Source organism: Sparassis crispa (genome assembly GCF_003851025.1).
Source record: "Sparassis crispa DNA, contig_000000F, whole genome shotgun sequence".
In the NCBI taxonomy this organism is placed as follows: Eukaryota; Fungi; Basidiomycota; class Agaricomycetes; order Polyporales; family Sparassidaceae; genus Sparassis; species Sparassis crispa.
The window spans coordinates 646032-668616 of record NW_020939747.1 but is presented as its reverse complement, the minus strand read 5'-3'; the positions used below and the strand labels follow the sequence as shown (position 1 = coordinate 668616).

At 52.6% G+C, this 22585-nt stretch overlaps 4 protein-coding genes across 4 annotated transcripts in view; all 4 read left to right on the top strand.

The window, feature by feature from the left end:
- Positions 1–699: 699 nt before the first annotated feature.
- Positions 700–3361, top strand: SCP_0101980 (THO complex subunit 1; the record flags this gene model as incomplete). Its single annotated transcript, XM_027752437.1, has 7 exons — positions 700–888; positions 941–1034; positions 1096–1569; positions 1623–1906; positions 1968–2467; positions 2527–2995; positions 3059–3361. The coding sequence occupies 7 exons, from the start codon at positions 700–702 to the stop codon at positions 3359–3361; spliced, it is 2313 nt and encodes a 770-aa protein (XP_027608238.1).
- A 203-nt stretch (positions 3362–3564) lies between these two features.
- On the top strand, positions 3565–5244 carry SCP_0101970 (hypothetical protein; the record flags this gene model as incomplete). The annotated part of the gene is made up of 8 exons (XM_027752436.1): positions 3565–3735; positions 3785–3818; positions 3889–4148; positions 4202–4451; positions 4508–4550; positions 4608–4748; positions 4811–5041; positions 5094–5244. The coding sequence occupies 8 exons, from the start codon at positions 3565–3567 to the stop codon at positions 5242–5244; spliced, it is 1281 nt and encodes a 426-aa protein (XP_027608237.1).
- A 905-nt stretch (positions 5245–6149) lies between these two features.
- On the top strand, positions 6150–7906 carry SCP_0101960 (predicted protein; the record flags this gene model as incomplete). Its single annotated transcript, XM_027752435.1, has 10 exons — positions 6150–6234; positions 6300–6323; positions 6377–6399; positions 6447–6480; positions 6544–6803; positions 6859–7108; positions 7170–7212; positions 7271–7411; positions 7466–7696; positions 7756–7906. The coding sequence occupies 10 exons, from the start codon at positions 6150–6152 to the stop codon at positions 7904–7906; spliced, it is 1242 nt and encodes a 413-aa protein (XP_027608236.1).
- Positions 7907–9760: 1854 nt separating this feature from the next.
- SCP_0101950 (Hexose transporter 2) overlaps positions 9761–22585 on the top strand; it is a gene marked incomplete at both ends in the record, with an annotated part of 65308 nt that continues 52483 nt past the window's right edge. The window contains 7 exons of the mRNA XM_027752434.1: positions 9761–9775; positions 9838–9950; positions 10001–10182; positions 10237–10324; positions 10380–10514; positions 10569–10819; positions 10878–10903. Coding sequence (XP_027608235.1) covers positions 9761–9775; positions 9838–9950; positions 10001–10182; positions 10237–10324; positions 10380–10514; positions 10569–10819; positions 10878–10903 — 810 coding nt within the window. The remainder of the gene's footprint in view (positions 9776–9837; positions 9951–10000; positions 10183–10236; positions 10325–10379; positions 10515–10568; positions 10820–10877; positions 10904–22585) is intronic.

Genomic DNA, 22585 nt, shown 5'->3' with positions numbered 1-22585 from the left:
GTGCAGGATGATGTCTCGTCTAATGTGCATGCGATCTCGTGAGTGTTGTGCACATCTCTTACTGATGCCATGCTCAATGAACCCAGGTTAAGTGGAACATGATGCACATATGCACCCCCAGTTCGAAGGCCGCGCCAGTGCACCAATTGGCCACGGTGGACGACGATCATGACTTTCTTTCGATTTCGTTTGCCGTCAGGAAGCCAGATCTTGAGATGTCCAGCCCCGCGCGATGGCTGCAGCGGCCCAGATACGTTTGGGTAATCACCTTGCAGGGAATGGGTAATCAGCGTTCAGGGAATGGATGGCGTGAAGAGCGGGGTGACTGTTCGTCAATGATGTTCTTGTGTGGGAGGGTGGAGGAATGTGCTCACCAGCTTTTGACCGTGGCTCTTTCAATTGATGGATGGTTCTTCCATAATCGTGTTGTTATTGTAGTTTGTCAGAAGATGTTTATGTCGAGTACTTGTTGAAACAGTGTACTTGTACACGAAGACCGGCGCTCGAAAGCCGCCCTGTGTAACTTTCACCGTAACCGCGTGCACGGCCACCTCGAACGCGCCTTTCTGCACCTTTCTGCGTGCAACAACAGGAACCCAACTCAATCGATCACTTTGCTGTATATTGTATTGCCAGCAAATATTCCGCCGCTGCTCTGCTATCACCTGTAACTTTATCTCAAACACCGCACGTCGCCACATGCAGGCCATCGAAGCCAGCCTGAGAGCACTCTCGAAATCTCTCGCCAGCGGACCCGTTGATCAACAAACTCTAGATGCGCTCGTGTCGAAGGCAATAGCGGGCGCAAAGAAGAGGTCGACCGTATCTCCGGAGACCAGAAAGAACCAGTGGGAGTTTGTGCTCCGCAATGAGATCTTCACCCTCGCGGTGCGTTCCGTTTTCTTTACTCATGCGCTGGTACATCTAAACGCGCACACAGGCTACTGAGGGCAATGCCCTGAACTCCTCAAACACGAAATACTACGATGACCTCCGGGCAGGGCTCGACCTCGTCCTAACATTCACCGAGCACGGTGCGTCCACCTCCTTACCCTCCCGCTGCCACTCACGTACGCTGACAACCCACCCGCGCAGACGCCTGCGAGCATGTGTTCCCCTTCAATGTGCTCTACGACCTGGTCGAGATGCAGACGATCGCGTCGTGCGAGGTTATTTTCTCGTGGATAGAGGCGCGCACGGACCGCCTCACGGAGGGCATGGTCCCGCAGAAGGGCAAGGCGCTCGTCCTCCTCCGCACGCTCAACGACCTCCTCCGCCGCCTCTCCAAGATGGGCGCGACCACGCTCTTCTGTGGGCGCATCCTCACGTTCCTCAGCCAGGTCTTCCCGCTCGGCGAGCGGAGTGGCGTGAATCTGAGAGGTGAGTATGGCCCGGTGTGGGATGGCCCCGGAGCGAAAGGTGAGAGCGAGCGCGGGCCGACGATGGACGTGGACGCGGAGAAGAAAGAAGTCGAAGAGGACAAGATGGTCGTGGATGAGGAGAACTCGGAGGGTAAGGAGGGCGAGGAGAGCGCCGCTGCGAAGGAAGCGAAGCGGGAGCAGAAAGAAGGTGCGTCTGGTCGTGGATCAGACATACGTCGACCTCTTCATGGCCCTCCCCAGATTTCTACCATACGTTCTGGTCGTTGCAGCTGCCGTTCTCGTGGCCCCATGCTTTCTCTGAGCCTTCCGCCTTCCCTGCATTTAAGGATGCCGTGGCCAAGGTGCTACCTGTCATCAAGGAGGCGACGGCGAAGGAGCGCGCGTTGATGGGCGGCAAGAATGTCGCGAGCGCGTCGAGTCGCTCTCTGAAGCGCAAGCGCGGCGCTGAAGAAGTGGCACTGAAGGCAGACAGGGAATATTTCTTTGCTAAATACCTGACTAGTCCTGAGCTCCTAGAACTTGAGGTTCGGTTTTCTCTTTGACCATTAACTACGACATCTCGTGCTAAAATCCCATATCATCTAGGTCGCCGACACACACTTCCGCCGCCAGTTCCTTTTCCAGCTCCTCATCCTGTTGAATCACCTACTGAACTTCACCAAGGGCGCGAAAGCGACATGGTCCCACCCACGCAACCGCTCGCTGCAGATCGACTTCACGCTCGAGCCTGCAGACACGCAGTGGGTGCATGACACGGCCGCGAAGGCGACCGAGGAACTGCGGCAGACCGCGCCGGGCGGGCGGGCGTTCGCGGAGACTGTCAAGGTCGTGCTCGAACGCGAGAAGAACTGGGTCCGCTGGAAGAACGAGCTCTGCTCGCCGTTCGATCGTGACCCATGGTCCGAGGAGGTCACCCTCGTGGACGGCACAAAGAAGCGCGTCGGGCTGGAGGAGGCGACGGTGGAGGTGCGCAAGCGGATGCGCGTGGAGCCCAAGGACTGGGAGCATAAGCTGGGCTCGGGCCCGTTGACGGAGATTTGGGCGATGGGTTATCGGGACATGAACGACCTGCGCCATCCTTTCCAGTTGAGCGTTTGCCGCTGCATGATATATTACCTGTTTGCTGACCGCGAGTTTTCGTCAGACCGGGAGACGTGAAGGACTTCGTGAAGAAAGTCAAGCAGGAGGACATACGGATCGAGATGCGTAGGACGCAGCTGATCAGGACTGCCGAGCGCATACAACAAGCTCGTGCAAAGGTGACTGCAACGCACAAGGAGGCAGCGGCCCATGCAGGTGCTGCGTCCCCTGCCGCCGGATCACCGATGCATCTGTCCCCTTCGTCATCGCAAGAGGCCATCAGCGCCGGGCAGCCTGCCCACCCACGCGCCATCCACGCGTCCCCCCTCCACCCGTCTCTCCCCGCCAAACCAGGCACTACTCCTGTTCCATCATCCACATCTCAGGACAGTTTGGTCGCCCTGTCATCCTCGCCTGCACGGGTCAGCACACCGGTTCCGCCAGCGCCCGTGGCGCCTACTGCTGCACCAGCACACGGAGAGACCGCGCCGGTAGTCCTACCTCCAGATGACCAAATAACCCAGTACGAAGAGGTGAGTCTCGGTCGGTGATGTAATAATATTCCCGCGCGCTTATCTGACCGTCCTACCTTGCAGAACAAGCAGCGCTGGTCGTGGCTGGCCCTGCGGACAGCGCGCGACCAATACATGCAGCACTTGGGCAAAATCGGCACGGGGGACATCACCCTTCTGTTGCAAGACATCGAGCAGGAAGCCGAGGAAAAGCGAGAGAGGGCAGCCGCAGAAGAATCCACCCCGGGCAGCGGGGTGGTCGGCGGGTCTGGCGACGAGCGTGCGGCGAGTCCGATTACCGCAGGTGCAAACGCAAACGCCAGCGGGTCAACGGGACGGAAAGCGAACGGGGATAGAGATGTGAAAATGGATCCGGAGGAGCGATAGGCTTTCGCGGATCTGTGGGCATTGGACCGGAGATGTTTTCTGGCCCGCGCTGCTGGCGTTCTGAGGCCACGGCTTGTATCCAATGTATTTTCAGGCTGGGACAATTCGAGTCGAGCCTGGGCGTGTTGTACGGTGCTCACTCCCCTATGCGCATGTGCATGAGGGCCAGAACAAATGTTTGCATGAGAAAGCAGACAGGCGAGATGTGTCTTGAGTTGGAGGGCTCCAGGCGGTCCGGCAGTGGTCCGGACCACATGGGCATCGAGTTCGCGACGAGTGCAGATAAAAGGACATTGCCTCCTCGTCGTTCGTTTTCGCCAACTCTTCCTCCCCCAGATTTAGAAATGTCTGCAACACAGTCCTCTTCTCTTTCCGTGGGTCGAGCTCACATTTTCTTTCACTCTCGCTCACTCTTTCGCACAGCGCGTGCTCGTTACTGGCGGCGCAGGCTACATCGGTGCGCGATCGTTCCTGAAGTACTTGGCTTCAACGTAGCAGGGTGTTTCTGAGAGACATTTTGGACACAGGTTCGCATGTCGTGTACGCCCTCCAGGCGACGCGGCGGTACAAGGTCATCTCAATAGACAATTACCATAACTCTTCTCCGAAGGCACTAGAGCGCGTCGCGCAGATTGCGCGAAGCAATCTCCCTCCTAATGCTACCGCCCAGGACAAAGACAGCGCGGAAATCGACGTATTCACGTGTGATCTCACCGAGCCCGAGCAAGTCCGGAAGGTCTTCGCCCACTACGGGAAGGGAGGGATCTGGGGTGTTATTCACATTGCCGTGAGTCCATATCTAACTCTACGGCTGTGCGTCGAAATTCATGTGGTCTGAAGGCGTATAAAGCGGTGGGCGAGTCGACGCAGATTCCCGTGACATACTACGCGAATAACGTGGGCGCGACCATCACGCTGCTGCAGGTCATGGGCGAGTACGGTTGTACGCGAATCGTCTACTCGTCCAGCGCAACGGTGTACGGCATACCTCCCACGATCCCTATTCCTGAGACAACGCGTCTGCAGGCACTGAGCCCATACGGAAAGACCAAGGTGATGTCTGAGACGATCATAGAGGATCTCTGTCGTGGTACGCCGTGCCATCCTTCAATTCCGAGGTTACGGCCACGCTGACGGACATCATAGCGGAGCCAAATACATGGTGTGGGCTTTTGCTGCGATACTTCAAGTACGAATGAGAGCTTTTCTACTGTTGTGTTCGAGATTGATGTGGTACTCCATCCAGCCCCGCGGGCGCACATCCATCGGGCCTCATGGGCGAGGATCCCCGCGGAAAGCCAGAAAATCTCCTGCCCCTACTGTCTGCAATTGCTGTAGGGCGCGTGAAGGACAAGCTCGAGGTATTCGGTAACGACTACCCCACTCCGTGAGTACACGCTATTTGCTTCCCGCTTCAGCTCATCCCTACATCTTATACTTGTCCTGCAGCGATGGTACCTGCGTGCGCGACTATCTCCACGTGATCGACCTTGCGAAGGGGCATCTGCTCGCGCTCGATGCTCTAGAGCCCGGTTCAAAAGTGTTCGACAACTGCCCGAGCGCCGCGCGCTTCAAGGCGTACAACCTCGGGAAGGGTAAAGGCATGAGTGTGCTGCAGATGATCGAGGCGATGCGCAAGGCGACCGGATTTAATTACCAGTATGAAGTCGTTGGCCGGAGGTGCGTGCTCCAGTATGGCGGCTACGGTTCTTAGTCTGATGCACACGTACAGGGAGGGCGATGTTCCGGACCTCACGGCCAACCCGGCTCTCGCGGAGAAAGAACTCGGCTTTACCGCGCCTGCCGATCTAGAAACGATGTGCAGGGACCTCTGGAATTGGCAGTCGAAGAACCCGAACGGGTACGACGGGCCATCCGCCTGAGCAATACAGATATTTTATAGAGAACATGAAGCAGACAGAGAAAGCGCATGAGAAGTGCTACTCTAAATGTATATGATTCGGACCTTCGCCATTAGCCCCATCATAGAATACCTTTTACAGTGTACACAGTACAGGGATACTGTACTTATAATCTCATCATTATAATCTCAGCAATACAGAAGTTCCTCTTAGGCCCGCCCCTAGGCTTGTGCGTCATGTCGTGAACGTCGACGGTATCGGAGATTGGAGGCAGATGAGGATCTCTTGCTTGTAGGGCTTTGACAAGCAGGTTCGTACCTTGCAATCGGACGGCGATCTCTATTACGGGCCGTGGCGACGGACCGAGGCCTCCCCCAATTTCCGAGCACTCAAGCGTGTGTCCTCAGCTGGGGTAACCTCACCTGCTGCTTCCGTTCCATGGCGTACAACTTGTCTTCCTCCCAATTTCTGATCCACAATTTTGCTGTCGAAATTTGGAGGTCGTTTGTGTCACTGCTCCTGTCTTCAGCTTCGCAGGAGTAATTTAACCTTGCTACCTACCACCAATGGCTACTTGCAGCGAGCTGCATGGTGAGTGTAAGCAACTCAAGTTGCTACCACAAGCCATCCAACTCGCTCGCACATGACTGGCATGACTTGTGTTGCCCGGGCAGCTCTCTCCGGTGTATTCTGTCGTGACAACTTGCTTTTCCGCCAGTCTTTGGTGCAATCCCCGATCCATTCGACATTCTCCGGTAGAGAGTACCGCCCTGAGCTCTCGAATCAGGACTTGTAGGTACGTCAGTATCTTGGGCTCAAAGATAGTAGGGTTCAAGCGGTTTCGTCGTAACCTTCGTCTACTACAGTGGGGTGAGTAAACCTGTGCCGTACGGTGGATTAACCAAGCCGCTCGACTGCCTTCTTATATGGTCGCTGGTATTCCTCTGTCGCCCACAGCGATTCTAGCAAGTCGTTCGCTTCAAGTTCCTTTCGATGTGTCTCTTGCGACCCGTGGGAGGAGGGCGACGGTCCGGCAGTGGTCCGGACCACATGGCCATCGAGTTCGCGACAAGCAGATAAAAGGACTTTGCCTCCTCGACGTTCGTTTCCGTTGACTCTTCCTCCCCTAGATACTCAAGTTTGCATATGTCAGCGACGCAGGACCCTTCTCTACGCGTGGGTCTGGCTCACATCATTCTTCACTCTCGCTCACTTTTGCACAGCGCGTGCTCGTTACCGGGGGCGCAGGTTACATCGGCGCGTGATCATTGCTAGGCTTCATCGCATCGGGCTATTATTTACGAGATATTTTGAACATAGGCTCTCATGTCGTGTACGCCCTCCAGGCGACGCGGCGCTACAAGGTCATCTCAATAGACAACCACCACAATGCTTCCCCGAAGGCACTCGAGCGCGTCGCGCAGATCGCACGCAGCAATCTCCCTCCCAATGCTACCGCCCAGGACAAGGACAGCGCGGAAATCGACGTATTCACGTGTGATCTCACCGAGCCCGAGCAAGTCCGGAAGGTCTTCGCCCATTACGGGAAGGGAGGGATCTGGGGTGTTATTCACATTGCCGTGAGTCTGCATATCTAACTCTACAGCTGTGTGTTGAAATTCATGTGGTCGGAAGGCGTATAAAGCGGTGGGCGAGTCGACGCAGATCCCCGTGACCTACTACGCGAATAACGTGGGCGCGACGATCAAGCTGCTACAGATCATGCGCGAGTATAGTTGCACGCGACTCGTCTATTCGTCGAGCGCGACTGTGTACGGCGTCCCGCCAGTGATCCCCATTCCTGAGACAACGCGTCTGCAGGCGCAGAGCCCGTACGGAAAGACCAAGGTGATGTCCGAGACAATCATAGAGGATCTCTGTCATGGTACGACGCGCCAGCCGTTTTCTCCAATTCCGAAGTTACCCCACGCTGACGAGAGTCACAGCGGAACCAAATACATGGCGCGCGCTTTCGCTGCGGTATTTCAAGTACGAATAAGAGTTTCTCTGCTGTCGCGTCCGAGACTGAACACGAAACTTCATCCAGCCCCGCAGGTGCACATCCGTCAGGCCTCATCGGCGAGGATCCCCGTGGAAAGCCAGGCAACCTATTGCCTTTACTGTCTGCAATAGCTGTTGGACGCGTGAAGGACCAGTTCCAGGTATTCGGCAACGACTACCCCACCTCGTGAGCGTGCACGTCATCTCTGGCTCATATTCACTCACCACACTTACGCTGCAGCGACGGCACCTGCGTGCGTGACTACCTGCACGTGCTCGACCTCGCCAACGGGCACTTGCTCGCGCTAGACGCGCTCTCCCCCGAGTCGAAAGTGTTCGACAACTGTTCGAGCGTCGCGCGATTCAAGGCTTACAACCTCGGAAAGGGTAAGGGCATGAGCGTGCTGCAGATGATAGAGGCAATGCACAAGGCGACCGGGTTTAACTACCAGTATGAGATTGTTGGTCGGAGGCGCGTATTCCTTTGTAGCGGTTGGCCCACGGTTCCCAGTCTAATGCTCTTGAGCACAGGGAGGGCGATGTCCCAGACCTCACGGCGGACCCCACTCTCGCAGAGAAAGAACTTGGCTTTACCGCGCATTCTGATCTAGAAACGATGTGCAAGGACCTCTGGAATTGGCAGTCGAAGAGCCCGAACGGGTACGACGGGCCCGGTGCCTGAGCACCACGGACATTATATAGAGGAAACGAAACCAGACAGAGAAGGTGCAAGAGGAGTGCCAAGTACTGTGACCGTACGAGTCGGACTTGGCCTCTTTGCTAAGGGCGGCGTCATCAAATACCTTTTACAGTGTACTCAGTTCAGGGATACTGTATTTATAATCTCACAGAATATCCTCTGGGCGACGCGCATCATCTCGTACATGCCTACGGAATCGGAGATTGGACAGACGTCATGTATTGCAGATTTCTTAGCTTTGACAGGCAGGTTCGAACCTTTCAATCGAACGGCGGTCTCTATTGCGGGCCGTGGCGACGGACCGAGGCTTCCCTCGAAATTCCGAGCGCGTCTTCAAGTGTTTGTAGGCATTGGGCAATTGTCGTCCCTGAGTAACCTGCTACTGAAGCCGTTACACGGCTTACAACTGGTCTTCCTCCAGTCCCTGATCCGCGGTATACTTGCGGAATTTTCCGCACCCTCAGGATCTTGGAATGTCCTGGTGGGGTGCATTATCCCTTCGCTCACTATCATCGCGACACCAGGCTATCTAACCCCGGCTTTTTTCTGCTGTCGACATTAGAGTCCGGATGTGTCGCCGCTCTTGTCTTCAGCTCCACAAGAATAATTTGACCTTACTACCCACCGCCAATGGCTGCCTGATACCACAAGCCATGCAGCTGGCACCCACATGACTAGCATGAATTGTGTTGCCCGGACAGCTCTCTCCGGTTTATTCTGTCGTGACAGCTTAGTCTTCTGGATGTCTTTGGTACAATCACCGATTCCTTCGACATTCTCCGGTAGAAAGCGCCGCTCTCAGCTCTCCATCTGGAACTCGTAGGTTTGTTTGTATCTTGTGCTCAGAGATAGTAGGGTTTAAGCGGTTTCGTCATAGCTTACCGAACCTTCTGTTAGTGATCCAACATTCCTCCACTAAGGGAGGTGAGTAAACCTGTGATCACTGAGCAGTGGTGGGACAAACCAGCGGCTCCACCACTTTCTTATCTGGCCCGGTTGCTATTTATCGTCCACGCCGATTCCAGCAAGTCGCTTCCTTTCAGGGTGTCTCTCTTCTTCGAGATTTAATGCTGTCTAACTAAGTTGCCCTTGAAGTTGCGGGACCCTCGCCAAAATAATCTTGCGCGAGTGCTGTTGGTTAGCCTTTTTGACCTAGATATGCATATATCAACCTGCCTTGGTACTTTTTTTTGCTCGAGCTGTGACGAAGGTCATAGAACATTGAAGATCCGGCCCAAGACGTCACACATGACCAAGACGTCCTTCCATACAGCTCCACCTGAGCAAAGTCCTGGGATACTGAGGTGCGTCGAAGTCTTCCTGCATATCTCTACCTGCGGCACGGGATCCCGGCCCTCAGACGCGATGCACACGAAGTCTTCTCTCTGTGGATTGCGTCGTGGCGAACTACCTGTTCCACCTCCTTCGGCTCTCCGTATTTTTCACCGCGGTGCTTGAGGGATATGCATTCGGAGTCAGTGTCAGGTGAATATAAGACCTGGGATACTCTCACTAGTCATCCAGCTTCCCTTCCAGCTGGTTGTCCTTCCCTTCCTCGCTGAACGACTTGTGGCATGAGACATGGCCGTGCCTACGAACCGCCGGGCAATTTTGCTTGCGATCTTTATTGCATTCGGTAAATTCGTTCAGTCGTAAGTGCGAGAATGTGGTGACTCATTTAGCTGGGCTTTTGCAGGAGGTGATCATTCATTGCGACATCCTATTTTTTTCCCTATGCGAGTAAGTACTTACCATGCTGACCATCGTGCGGGGTAAAAATTCTAACCAGCACTGTGTAGATTGACTTGCCTCCCAGGATTTCTGTTCGGTTATGACATGGGTGTGATTTCGGTGTGTTTACATGATAGTGGTATAGGATATATTTAGATCTGTTACTGAAACTCTATCTGCAGGGATGTCTGATCATGCCAGACTTCGCTGCTCGCTTCGGCCAGATTGGGTCAGACGGAAAACCGTATCTGTCTAGCTCTCGCCAGTCCATCATAACATCTCTGCTATCGGCGGGGTCAGTGAATCCCGATGCAATACGTTTCTATGCACATTAAACTCTCGCAGAACGTTCGTTGGCTCGTTGGCTCAAGCGTTCACTTCCGACCGGTTTGGCCGTCGAGGCTCTATCCTCATATGGTCCGCGGTCTTCACCGTCGGCACTGCGATACAGACCAGTACTATGCACTCAATCGTGCAGATCACCGTCGGTCGGTTCATTGCTGGGCTTGGTGTCGGTGCCCTGTCAGGTACGTGAGAGGTTTTTTGTTACGCTCTGAGTTTGTTCCGAGCCTGCCCCCAAGCCATCGTACCGCTTTACAACGGGGAGACGTCACCGAAAGCGCTGCGAGGAATGCTCCTGGTGTTCTACCAAGTTCAGATCATCTCAGGGTGGGTATCGTCATGTTATTCCATGACTTCATAGTCTTACGACAATGTTTCGCAGGATCTTCATAAGCTATCTCATTGAACTTGGGACACACACCATAAATGGCCCTGCTTCGTGGCGCATTCCAGTGGGCCTCCAGATCTTGTGGGGCTGCATCCTTCTCTCGGGGATCTTCTTCCTCCCTGAATCACCGTGCGCTTCCTCAGATGTTTCTATTGTACTTACTGATCACCTTCATCTCAATAGCCGTCACCTGCTGGGAACCGGCAGGGAAGAAGAAGCACGCGTGGTGGTAGCGGAGCTGAATAGTGTATCCCAAGACGATCCTGTTGTCGCGGAGATTCTCGAGGAGCTCGAGTTTGGCATCAAGGCAGAGAACGACGGCGGGAAGGCGACATGGCTGGAGTGTTTCTCAACACGGAACCTGCTATGGAGGCGGACGATTAATGGCATGATGCTGCAGTTCATTCAGCAGCTGAATGGGCAGAACTTCTACTGTGAGTGTTGGGCGTACAATCCCTACAGTCTCGTCTTAAACCTGTCGTATTATTACAGATTACTACGGCGACACATTCTTCTCCGTGGGTCTCTTCATTTATCCGCTATTCATGGCTCACACAAAAAACATTTCGGTCTTACTCCTACAGAGCGCAGGCGCTCAGTAAGTCCATATACATTATGGACTACTCATAGGCACTTAGTGACACCTTCGTAGACTATCACCATACGCCATTCAGACCATCCTTGGGGCAGTGTCCGTAGCAGGCACTTTACCTGCGCTGTACCTCATTGAGACTTGGGGCCGTCGGAAAGTATGTCTACTCTTCCTCCGAGGCTTTCTAAATTTACGCAATTATCGGCTACTCGCAGTCGCTGCTCGTAGGTGCCGCCCTTCAGGCACCCTGTGCTATCATCGCTGGCCTTGTGGGCCATTACATGCTCGCCTCGTCTGGTACTCCCAGTGACCAACTTTCGGCTCGCAACCGGCAAGGCGGTGACGTCCTCATCGCCTTCGCGATTTTACAAGTATTTGCGTATGGGTTGTCTTGGGGCCCGACACCTTGGTAGGTCTTCAGAACGGCCGCGATCCTGAGCAAGAGGAAGGCTTATCAATGATCTTGCGCAGGGTATACCTCGGTGAAAGTTTTCCTCTGCGAGTCAGGTCGAAGTGCATTGCTCTAGGAAGTGCAACAAGTAGGTCATCAGCGTTGAGGATAACTGATCGCTGTTGCTGAATTTCACGCAGACTGGATATGGAACTTCTTGCTGAGTTTCTTCTCCCCGCGGATAGCTGCGCGCATCGGCCCGCTGATCTTACTCATCTTCTTCGGAATGCTGGTGTTCGGCTTCATTTTTGTGTACCTCTTCATTCCTGAAACTCTGGGACTGAGCTTGGAGGAGGTGCGGCAAATTTGTGCCTTTGCACTGGATCAGACTGACACGAAGTGGCATGTCGCCCATAGGTTGACGAGATGTACCGCTCTGGAGTCAAGCCATGGAACTCGTCGAATTGGCGTCCTTCGGAGAAACATATACATGACAAGGTCGAGATAGCCGAAGTCAGAGAGATCAAGAACAAAGATGACGAGGATGACACCGCGGCTGGTGCATCAGCCACATGAACACAATCCCATAGATCTCTTCCTCTTCCTTGCACTCTGAACTGTAGCCATGTATACCTTCTCCAACGTACTTTTCGACGAACATACTCACGAAATGTATTTGTTTCCCAGTGAGGGGATGAATTTTCCGAATTTGTGTGCCGGTCATGCGCATCGCGTAGACGCCGGCAACGCGTCTCGCGACCCGGCGCTTAAAAGATTACAGTTCCTTCCTTCCCTCACGATGCCTCCGACACTGAAACCCATCGAGCCCAATGCTCGACGATGGGAACCAGCCGCAGATCCAAATGAAATTGTTGTTCCCGGGCTGGACACCACAGCTCCGGTGTACGACCAGATTGAGCAAATTGAGCAGCTCATCACGATCAAGTTGCAGGTCCATCTCGCGTTGCGATACTCTCAACCCATTCGTTGACATGTGCCGATAGAACATTGATGCAAACTTCTCGAAAATGCAGCAGATTATGGCTAACAGGATCTTACCTGCTGTGAAGCGGTATGCCGTAGGGACGGAGCCCGTACGAGAGGCGGCGAAGGTGCGTGTATTTGACCAAATATTGCAGGCTATTACCATCGTGCTAATGGTTTCACCCAAAATAGTTCTGGACAACTTTCTTCGAGCAAGCAGCTCAGATACACGTACCTACCTACGAAGATTATAGCGCTCTTCACGAACATCAAAGCGAGCCATCCACCTCCGAACGCACAGAGGAACCCGTAGCTGCTGAAACCTCGGCAGCTGATCGAAACGCCACCCGAGCGCGTTCACACCAGACATTTAGTTCTGAAGGCTCGTCGTCGGAGGTCTCGTTCATGCCCGGGCAAGCTGCTATCTCATCGACACCCGCGACGACTTCCCGGTTTCGGACGATGCGTCAGAACACCAGCTCGACGAGTCAGGATTCGGACCCCACTCCCTCGTGGTCTGCGTCTCTCGAGTCGCCGCTTGTCAGGCTTGACAGGGATGTGCAGAGCCTCTCATTCGATGAACAGCAGCCGGAGGCTTCAGCGGCGCAATCTTCGGTGTACGACGAATCTCAGGATATGACACAGCGACAAATTCCGCCCCCGAAAGCACGGGAAGCCTCGTCGGTCCGGATACCTGACAGTGCAAAAGGCAGGGCTCGAGAACCATCGCAACCTCTTCTGCACAGCGTCTTACGCCGGAACGCGAGCACCGCTGAGCCGTCTCCGGTCAAGTCTCGCCGCCATGCCGTCTCTCCACTCAAGGTGAAGCCCAAGACGCCGATCCTTAAAAGTTTCAATCCATATCTTCCTCCTGGAACTAATCCTACCGAATGGAAGGGAGTCGTCGATCTCGCAGATCCCGCAGTCGCCACGCCTCGGCGGGAACCACCGCCCTTGCTTCTGAAGGACCTTACTGCGCGCTCTGCAGTCAAAAAGAAACCGACTACTCCGCGGCCTGAGGACGATGATTCGTTCGACGTCGAGTTCGGACTGTCGCCGCCGGTGACCATGGCATTTGCGCGTCTGCCCAAACTGGGGAAGACACCGATGAAGGAAGCTGCTGGGCGAATTATGCAAAACCTGATTGATGCAGAGCAACGCATGCCAGCTGGTGGCAAAGGCGCCACCGTGGGAGGGCGGAAGGGGCACGGCACTGGGTCAAGCATCAGCACTATGTCGACACCGCCCTCGCTGTCGCGGTACACTCGCCGTCCGTATGCATCTGGGACGGAGACGAGTGGGAGCGTCGGCGATGCAAGCCTAGAAAGCATCATGCGGAGAGTGGGCCTTGATGTCCAAGGCTTTGGGTCCGGACATGGGAGCGCTGCGAGCGCGAGTACTCATAACTTCAGTGATTCCCAACTGCCTGCACCTGCGGCAGCGCCGGTTGCTAGTAACTCCACGTTCAGAAGCATCCCGCGTCCTCCAACCCCTCCAGCCGCTCCAGTTCCAGCTTCCCCCGAGTCACCCGAAACGCCACAGCAGGCGCAATACAACCTCCTTCACGTGCAGGACGAGGAGTTCATGCCCGAGCACGACCTGGACGACTCGGACTCAGACTCGGACGACGAAGTCAACAATACCGCGAATCCCTCTGCGGCATTCCTCCAGGCATCGCAGCGCCCCTTCAACGACGACTCGTTCGGGTCAGATGCGGACGATGACGACGACGAGGTGGACGACGAGGGCGGAGAGCCCGTGCACCCGTTCGCACGCATGGACGTGGAGGGCAGCTTCGACGACGACTCGTTTGAGGATACAGCATGTGCGGGCGAACCTGAGGAGGAGACGGTGTTTGGCGTGCCCCCTGCGCAGCGCTTGCACACTCAGAATCTACGGATGATGGGGCAGGGGTTGTTTGAGGAAACTATTGGGATAGCGAACCAGATGGCTGCTGCCGGGCGGGTGGATGAAACTCCTACCCCGTTCCCTCGATGATGGAATTTGGCACAGGTTGGTTCGTGATATTTTATCACTGCTGTACTAGAAGTTTGTGTGCCATGTGTCTTGCTTGAACAAAATATCGAATTAGACGTCATTTGAGCAGAGTTTGCAAGATTACACCGGCTAGATTTCGGTCACGGTACTGGTGCAGTTACTGTACAGTGCAAGTACAGTGTACATTTTCGATTGAGCTCCGGGAATAACACATCAGTTCTTCACAGCATGATTATCACCCGGTGAATTACTTAGCCTCTCAAAATAGGTGTGTATAACTCCAAATGGGGACATAGCAAACTTTTCACCCATCTGCATCATTCCCTGACACTTTCTTATCTTAGGCTAATGCTGTCACAACCCAAGTTGGGCACACGTTACTGTCTGTGACATATGTGTTACTTTTGCGTTACTGCCGGGGGGGATGCCGACGATCTTGTAAGCCATAGTGTTGGATGTTACCATGTTCGGAAAAATCCAGAAACATAATCTGTTCCTTGCACCTCGACCTCACGTGAGACCTACCTAATAAGGCTGTTGAATGGGGTACCCTTCAACAGCCTAGCTAGGTTAGAATATCTGACTACCTCACACTGCGAGTAATGTGGTCATTAATTCCGGCCCAGATATCTTGAGTAAGATAATGTTGAGATATAATATTGGCGGCCATGTGATCACTGAGATAAGGGCCTCGGGGATCTTCCCGCCAGTGTTGAGTGCTCCCCGCTGGCCGCTCGCTAACCATGTGTTGTCCGCGCCACACCCTGACTCGCGCTCATCGTCGCGCATGATGAGCTCAACATCTCTCCCAATTCTTTACATTTTTGCATCGGCCTTTGCTTCCCGAGTACCAATAGGCCATATAAATGCATTGAATACTATTTATAAAGGATAAAGGATATAGTTTTGAGTGTCTTAGCACTATGCTATTAAGTCCGAGGACTATGATGAGTATACCCGCCCGACGGCGCAAACACAGAACACCAATCAGGTGGCAGAAGAAGTGGAAGAGGAGGCCACCCCACTGATGTTCTCCTTGTTACCCATGGCCCTCTTCCCCTGCTTGCCTTTGTCTGAGCGCATGCGACGAGGCTTCTTTGCCACCATAATGACATGTTCATCGGGGGTCGTAACGGCATGAACAAAATCAATTGAATTGACAGCTGTCCTGCATCATTTTCTACCGTTGTGTACTTGGGTGTTCTGGGCAAGTTGATCTGAAGGAGAGAGGTTCACAGTTCTGGGCGCCATCTGAATAGTGGAGGGACAGTCAAGCTGAGTGGACATTGGCTCCGCGTCATTGGCGGAGTTGGTGCTGGTGTTGGCCGTGGCAGTGGCAGTGACCGTGCCGCATGGTCCTTCTCCGCTAGTGGTAGGCTCTGCGCTCCCACCCGTCACTGTGGTAGTGTCCGTGCTCCCACCCAGTGTTACTGAAGTAGTGTCCATGCTCCCGCCCGGTGTTGCTGAAGTAGTGTCCGTGCCCCCACTCATTACTGTCGTGGTGTTTGTCGTGGCACCGTCGTAGACCCCTTCAACCATATCCTCCATCTGTCACTTAAATCGGCCCTGCCTCCACTTCTCCAACTCCTTTGTCGATAGCCTGCGGAGCTGTGTAGCATTTGTATTCCATGCACACAGGAGGACATCAAGCTCCGTGCGCAAATTGATCGCACTTGGGGAGCAGAACTTTTCGAGTGGCCAGTTTTCGAGCATGACACTATATTTATTAGTGATATGCTGCTCGAAGTTGACATAGTACATCCGTGGGACTTGTGTACCGGCTGTCTCACCTGTATACTAGATAACAGATAATGGTTAGAATTTATCATGTAAGGCATGCAAAGACTTACGGAGCTTCCGGAGGATGAGAGCACTGATACTTGCCTTAAGCTATAGGATAGCGTCCTGACTGTGCCGCAGAAGGCCTTACCGCATATATGAGAATCTGAGCTTTAATAACAAGCTCTACAAACTCACCTGGAATGCCACTAAGGCAGAATCCTTTAAAATGAACTGCAACATCACTAAGGGTGGCATTGAAGGATGCAGTAAAGAAATTCGCAAGCTTCTCGCTGGTCATGAAGATGTGGGGCTGATTGTAGTGGTCGGCACTGGATCGGACAGTGAGCATTAAGACTTTGGTCCCTGTCCATGCGTGAACATTCACCAACTGTCAGAAGTCAAGTCTTAGCTAATGATGACTATAAGGCATCCAAATAAAATTACCTCTTGCTGCACAACATCCAATGTGGCTTTTGTGTCATGAAATGCATTGATAGCGACGTTCTGCACTGCGAGCTGCCTCATCTCGTGACACTCTTCAAATTCCTTCATTCAGGGGTCAGTGACTGTGATGCGCTCCTCGGATGACAAGGCCTCCCAGCCCTCCTTGATCTGGTCAATCAGGTCCGAGAGCTTGTAGTGCGAGCCTTCTGGAAGGTGAGCTTCTGGTTACAGTGTTAGTATGGAATGCTTCAAAGCTTCAGAACAATACTCACCATCATTTATATGCTTTACCTCATGCTGTTGATAGACATTCCAACGATTAGATGCACGTTTGTTGCTCACAAGTTGTGACACCTGTATTAACTCTTTGAGATAATACTCAATGCTGTGAGAACCAAACTCTGCATGCAGCTTGGTAGCCTCCTCATAGAGAATAGCTCGGGCATTCACGAGCACATCCTTGTACTTCCGGGCACGGTCCTTCTTTCTCATCGCAAGGGCTTTCTTCTCAGCAGGAGTGCAGCTGATGACCTTGCACTTCATTTGCATGCGCCATGGCTTGCAGGTGAGCCCCGTAGACACCTTGCGTGTCTTCAATGTCAATCATTGTACGCTGGTGGCATCGTGCTGGCCAGGTGCCATCTGCTGATGTTCTGAAAGTGAGGGACAAGCTGGTGATGACGTGACAATTAAAAAAAATTAAGCGATGTTTGTTTGTATATCTGATGGAGCTCACGTGACTCACTTTCTCCTTGAGCAACTTGAAGACACACAGATACATGGTCTTTGCGCATTATAGAACTCAATAGTAACAATGCACGACAATAACTAGGGAAGGGGAGCAAAGATTAGAACTAGCCGCTTGATTTTCACCAAATCCACTGTGTTGCCCATTCACTTGTTGGTGCTTCAGCTTGTGCTAGAAGCCAGATGAGCTGCACCTCCTTGGAAGACAATCCTGCTGCGATGAGCTGGTTCATGCAGCCATGTGCAGAATGATTCTGTGTGATAGTGTGCTGCATTTGCATGATGGCTTCCAGCGAGAAGTCATATGCTTGAACATACGCATCCGCATAGCGTCTGAGAGATGGAACCGGTTACTTGGTCTGTGTAGCCTGTGGGAGGCATGACGTTAAGACACCTGATAGCTCGCGAACAATCTGCATTCTGTGAGAAGCACCCTGCTGAGTCGGAGGTGCAGGAGTAGTAGATGTCGAGATAGAGTGGTCGTGAAGCTGTGAAGACAGCACATCACCATCTCTGTGAGCATAATGGCAAGTGCTGGGAGCAGGCATCATGCGTGAAGGTGTGACCGAACTGTGAGAGCAAATGGTGGCTGATCTGCGAGAAGGGGTCTGCGGGGGAGGAGATAGTCCTCCTGGCGCTAGAGGCGGCCATATAGATGCTACTTCTATATAACATTAGACACTGGCTTCTTCTACTATAGCAATAGTGCTGCTTACCTGGTTCTGCAGATTCACTGCCACTGTCCAAGTCATTGTCAGAGTGGACTATCCAACAAACTGGTCAGTGATCGGATAAGGTTATTAGGACACTTGAAATACTCACAGACCAGTTCATTGACTTGATCGGCATGAGCAGCGACGATCTGCCCATATGCATCTGGATTCCCTGTCAACATATACACAATGGCCTCCTTGAAAGAATCGCGCTTTCGCCCTATGGGCTTTGTACAGCTGTGAGTTGCACTCTCGGCTTCAGGACTACAGTCCTCATTAGATGGTAAGATTTTAATTATGTATGATAACTTACTGGGTGAGATAGACGGCAGCTTTCATTCCATAAAATACAGGATATAAGGGCCTGATATTCAGGAGAATGTCAGAGCCACTGGTCGATAGACAGATGGTGCGAGTAAGTTCTTCATCGTTCAGGTGAGCAATGCTCTGCAGGAATGGCTGGTAACAAAACACATCATCAGCTTTCTCCTTCATTGGGCACTTGAAGACAATTGGAAGCTTAGCCTTGAATTTTCCTCCAGATGACAAGAAGGGCCTGCGGTGATGTCAGAATGTAGACTATAAGGTAAGTGAAAAGTTCTCACTCGTTCTGGGTGATCATCAGCCTGTGTTCACGGCTTCTGAGGATCACATACCACAATTTTTCATTCTGGGATTTCTTCCTGCCCAATTTTCCAGTGGGAGGAGGAGGAAGAGGTACAGGAGCAGTTTGATGCATTGATGTTGGAGGGAGATGGACAACAGTGTTGTGCTCTGAATGTGCATCGGCTAGACAGATGTTATCTCATCGGCTCTTGCACGACTGAGCCTCATGCAGGATGCAAACCTTTGTTTGTAGTGGCTACACTTCATGTTCAAACAAAGATTTGTTATATTACATGAGACTAGGCATGAATAGCAATGTTTGACATAAAATCTACAAGCACAGAAAGTTCCTCCGCTGCAGCCTCCTCTGCCCCATCGTCATCTTCATCTACTGCTACAGTATCATTGTGTGCACACTGCATGGTGGCACTCTCTGGCGTAGAGGACGTACCACGGCGGACTCCAATGGTATTGTCACCGGTGTAACCACAGAGATCGTGAACCTGTGAGAGATGCAGCAACAAATGAGCATTAACTCGCTGGCACCGTGTATAATAGTCATTTACTACACTGTGAAGTATATCATCATTGTGGTCGAGCTGTGAAACGACCGTGGCAAGGTGCACATTCTTGTTCAAGATTGATGGTAGGCGGCGTGTCTCAATGTTGCATCGAGTGGTTTCTTCATGTACTCGAGCAATATGATGCTGACACTTCATCACCTCGCGGACTGCTGGCTTGCTTCACTGCTTCTTGTGGATATCATTGCGAGTGTCTCAGAGGAGAGTGAACTTCTCAAGGAAGCTGTAGTGAGTAACTCGACTCCAGTCCAAGGCAGGACGAGGAGGGTCCAGAGTGGCAGCAGCAGCATTGTATGCATTAAGACTTGTCCGAATGGCCTTCAAGCAGTTCTGCAATGACTTTGCGATATGTGTACGTACACGATATGCTGAGAGACCATGGAAAGTAGCATTAGCGCATCAAAGTGTAATATAGTGTGAAGAACATACCCATCTGCGAAATGTTGAGATTATGCAGCTCAAATAACTGCTGGATCACAAGATGTTGGAGATTGTCGAGAGCATGATGATATTTCTGCATCGACATGTACTTCATAGTGGCAATATACTTGGGAGATGTTGGCTGCCACCGGGTGTCGATACCCATGCTGACTTCCATTGCGATAACTTCTCGCAATACCTGAGCACGTCGCTCCGCAATGTGTTGGCATTCCATCTTCAGCTGAGAGACTTCACAATAGTGTGAGATGTTAGAAGTTGATGGAGGGATGAATTGATAGTCTGCAGGAGTAACGGTGAGGAATTTTGGGGAGGTAGTCGCATGACGAGATCTGTAAACAAATATCAGTAAAACATAATAATAATTGACTTGATCAATGTACTCGAGGCTCTGGAGCTCTTGCAATAGCTCGACATATGCAACTGCATGCACATCTCACAATGGCTCCTCACCCAAGGTCACAAAGTATTAAGCTTCTTCCTTTTGCCATTGCTTGAGATCATCTTCTGTGATTCTGAGGGACACCATGGCTTCGGCGAGCACAGTGGAGTCCTCATTGACTACCTTGAGGGCCTGGACATAGTTGTTGTAGAGGAAATTGCCGAGATTGAGGTACTTATCATCATCCCACTGCCGGAAATACATGTCGATCATCGCATGACGGTGGTAGCAGCTCGCATATCATGTGATGGATGCAAGTTGGTTAGATGCACTGAAAACTTGCTCAAGAGTCTCCAGGTCCTCTAGACCCATACCTTCGATGACATTCGGGTGATGCTGGGTCTGGCAGACATGGCTGTGGGTGTAGCCGTGGAATGCATTGATGCAGCACTGACAGCTAAGATGGTGGAATGATTCTCCGAGTGAGCTCTCGTTGACAATGTCTGAGAAGGGACAACCGATGTCATAGGCACAAAGGAATTGGGGCCCGAGAACATCAAGAGTCTTCGTGATAATTGCAAGTGGGTATTTTGCTCTGAGACGGAGAAATTATTAGTTCCATATGCATTGGACTGTGTGAATGCTTACAGTTCTCCACTGCGAACCATGTCCATTAGCCACAGGATCATAATACCATGGTGGCATGCACTCGCAAAGATGCCAGTTTCTTCAAAAATCCCCCACATTTTCTTTTTGTCCTCTAATGCGGCCACCTTCCAATTATCGGTGCAGTGCCGAAGGTCAGGATTCTCATATGATCCATCGGTGGGATCTCCTTCCATGTCACCATCAAGTTTGGTGTCTGGCTCATTGTCCAGCCCTGGAGTAGAGGCACGAGCTGACTGCGGTCTGCACGACTTGACTTCATGGGAGAACATATTGACAAAGTCTCGAGGTAGTATGTAGTCACTATTTTGAAACTCTCGCGTATCGCCCACGGCACAGTCACCGACTCTTGCAATTCGCTTCAGCAAATTATTGCCATCTATGCAGAACATTCAGCTGAAGACAAGTGGCGGCTCATTTTTGAGTTCATAGCAGCATGCGGGGCATGCATGCAGCACCCGCCAGTTTGCTGTGTCCCACCTGAGAGCCGCTCATATGCACTTGTTGATGGCCTAATGTATCTCCACATAGATGTCAAATGTCGAGCTTAAGGCAGATCTGTAGCCGCGATGGTAGGGAATCTGTGAAAACCATGGTGAGTCTTAAATAACCGAGTACTGGTAGATAATGTACATACACAATAGAAATCACATATCACCTTTGCAAAAGCTTCAATGCTGAAGGAAGTTTTGCGCAAGCAGATTCGGAGGAACAGTTCCAGTGTCTTGAATAACGAGTGACGGCGAGCATCAGGAAAAGCACTTTTTCCCTGAGAGCACGTGAGGAAAGTTGATCTTTCCCAGGGTGCCTCAGAGCACTGAAGGTGGCCTGAGAGCATCTCAGGCTGATATAGGAGATCTCGCAGTGAGTCTGAGAGGGTCACAGGTGATCTCAGTGCAACCACTTAATTCTACACCTATGTAAATGTTACTACAGAACATATTTGATCACATAACAGTAGTGCAAGAGTAAATTAAACACAAAATACATTTGCTGTACATCATTAAGCTACAGGGGAGGTATCTACTTGATATTCGTGGTGGTGCGGGCATCGTGCTCGAGTGAGCACCTGGGCGCCCCGTTCCTCTGCTCCTTCACCATCTCATGTGCCCTCAGGCCTCACGATGGAGACCTTGCTGGTGTCGATGCCACATGCGGTGGGCCCATGTCAAGGTGGATCATGCCCGCACCCTTGTCCATGCCTGCCATGTGGTACTCCCACCCGCCAATGATGAAATTGCGCGCACAAAGCTTCGGGAATGTGTTCATCATGATGAACACACAGGTGGTGCACTCCCAGGCCTTGAATGTCCAGCTGAGGTTGCGCGTCGGCATGGACAGCACCTGTGACTGGATGCCCGCGAGGACCTTGGTGATGAGCAGAGTCTGCCCTATCATGCCCATGGACATGACCACCATCACACCATCCCTGGTGTGCTCCCCATCGACACACCACATCATCACAATGTGGTTCGCATCTGCCTCATTCCGTAGCCCCTTGGATGGCCGAGGCAGACAGTGAGGCCTGGGGGAGCACGAGATGGCAGAGGAGCAGAGGAACAGGGTGCCATGCTCGAGTGAGCACGATGCCCACGCGTCATGTCATCACGACGTGGTGCACATCCACCTCGTTTCACGACCCCTTGGATGGCCGAGGTGGACGGTGAGGCTGGGGGGTGCGCGAGACAGCGGAGAAAGAATTTGGTAACAGGGCACCATGCTCAAGCAAGCACGATGCCCATGCGCCACGTCATGACAATGTGGCATGTGTCCGCCTCATTTCGTGGCCTCTTGGATGGCTGAGGCAGACGGTGAGGAAGGGGGAGTGCATGAGACAGTGGAGGAAGAGCCTGGTAACAGGGTGCTGTGCTCGAGC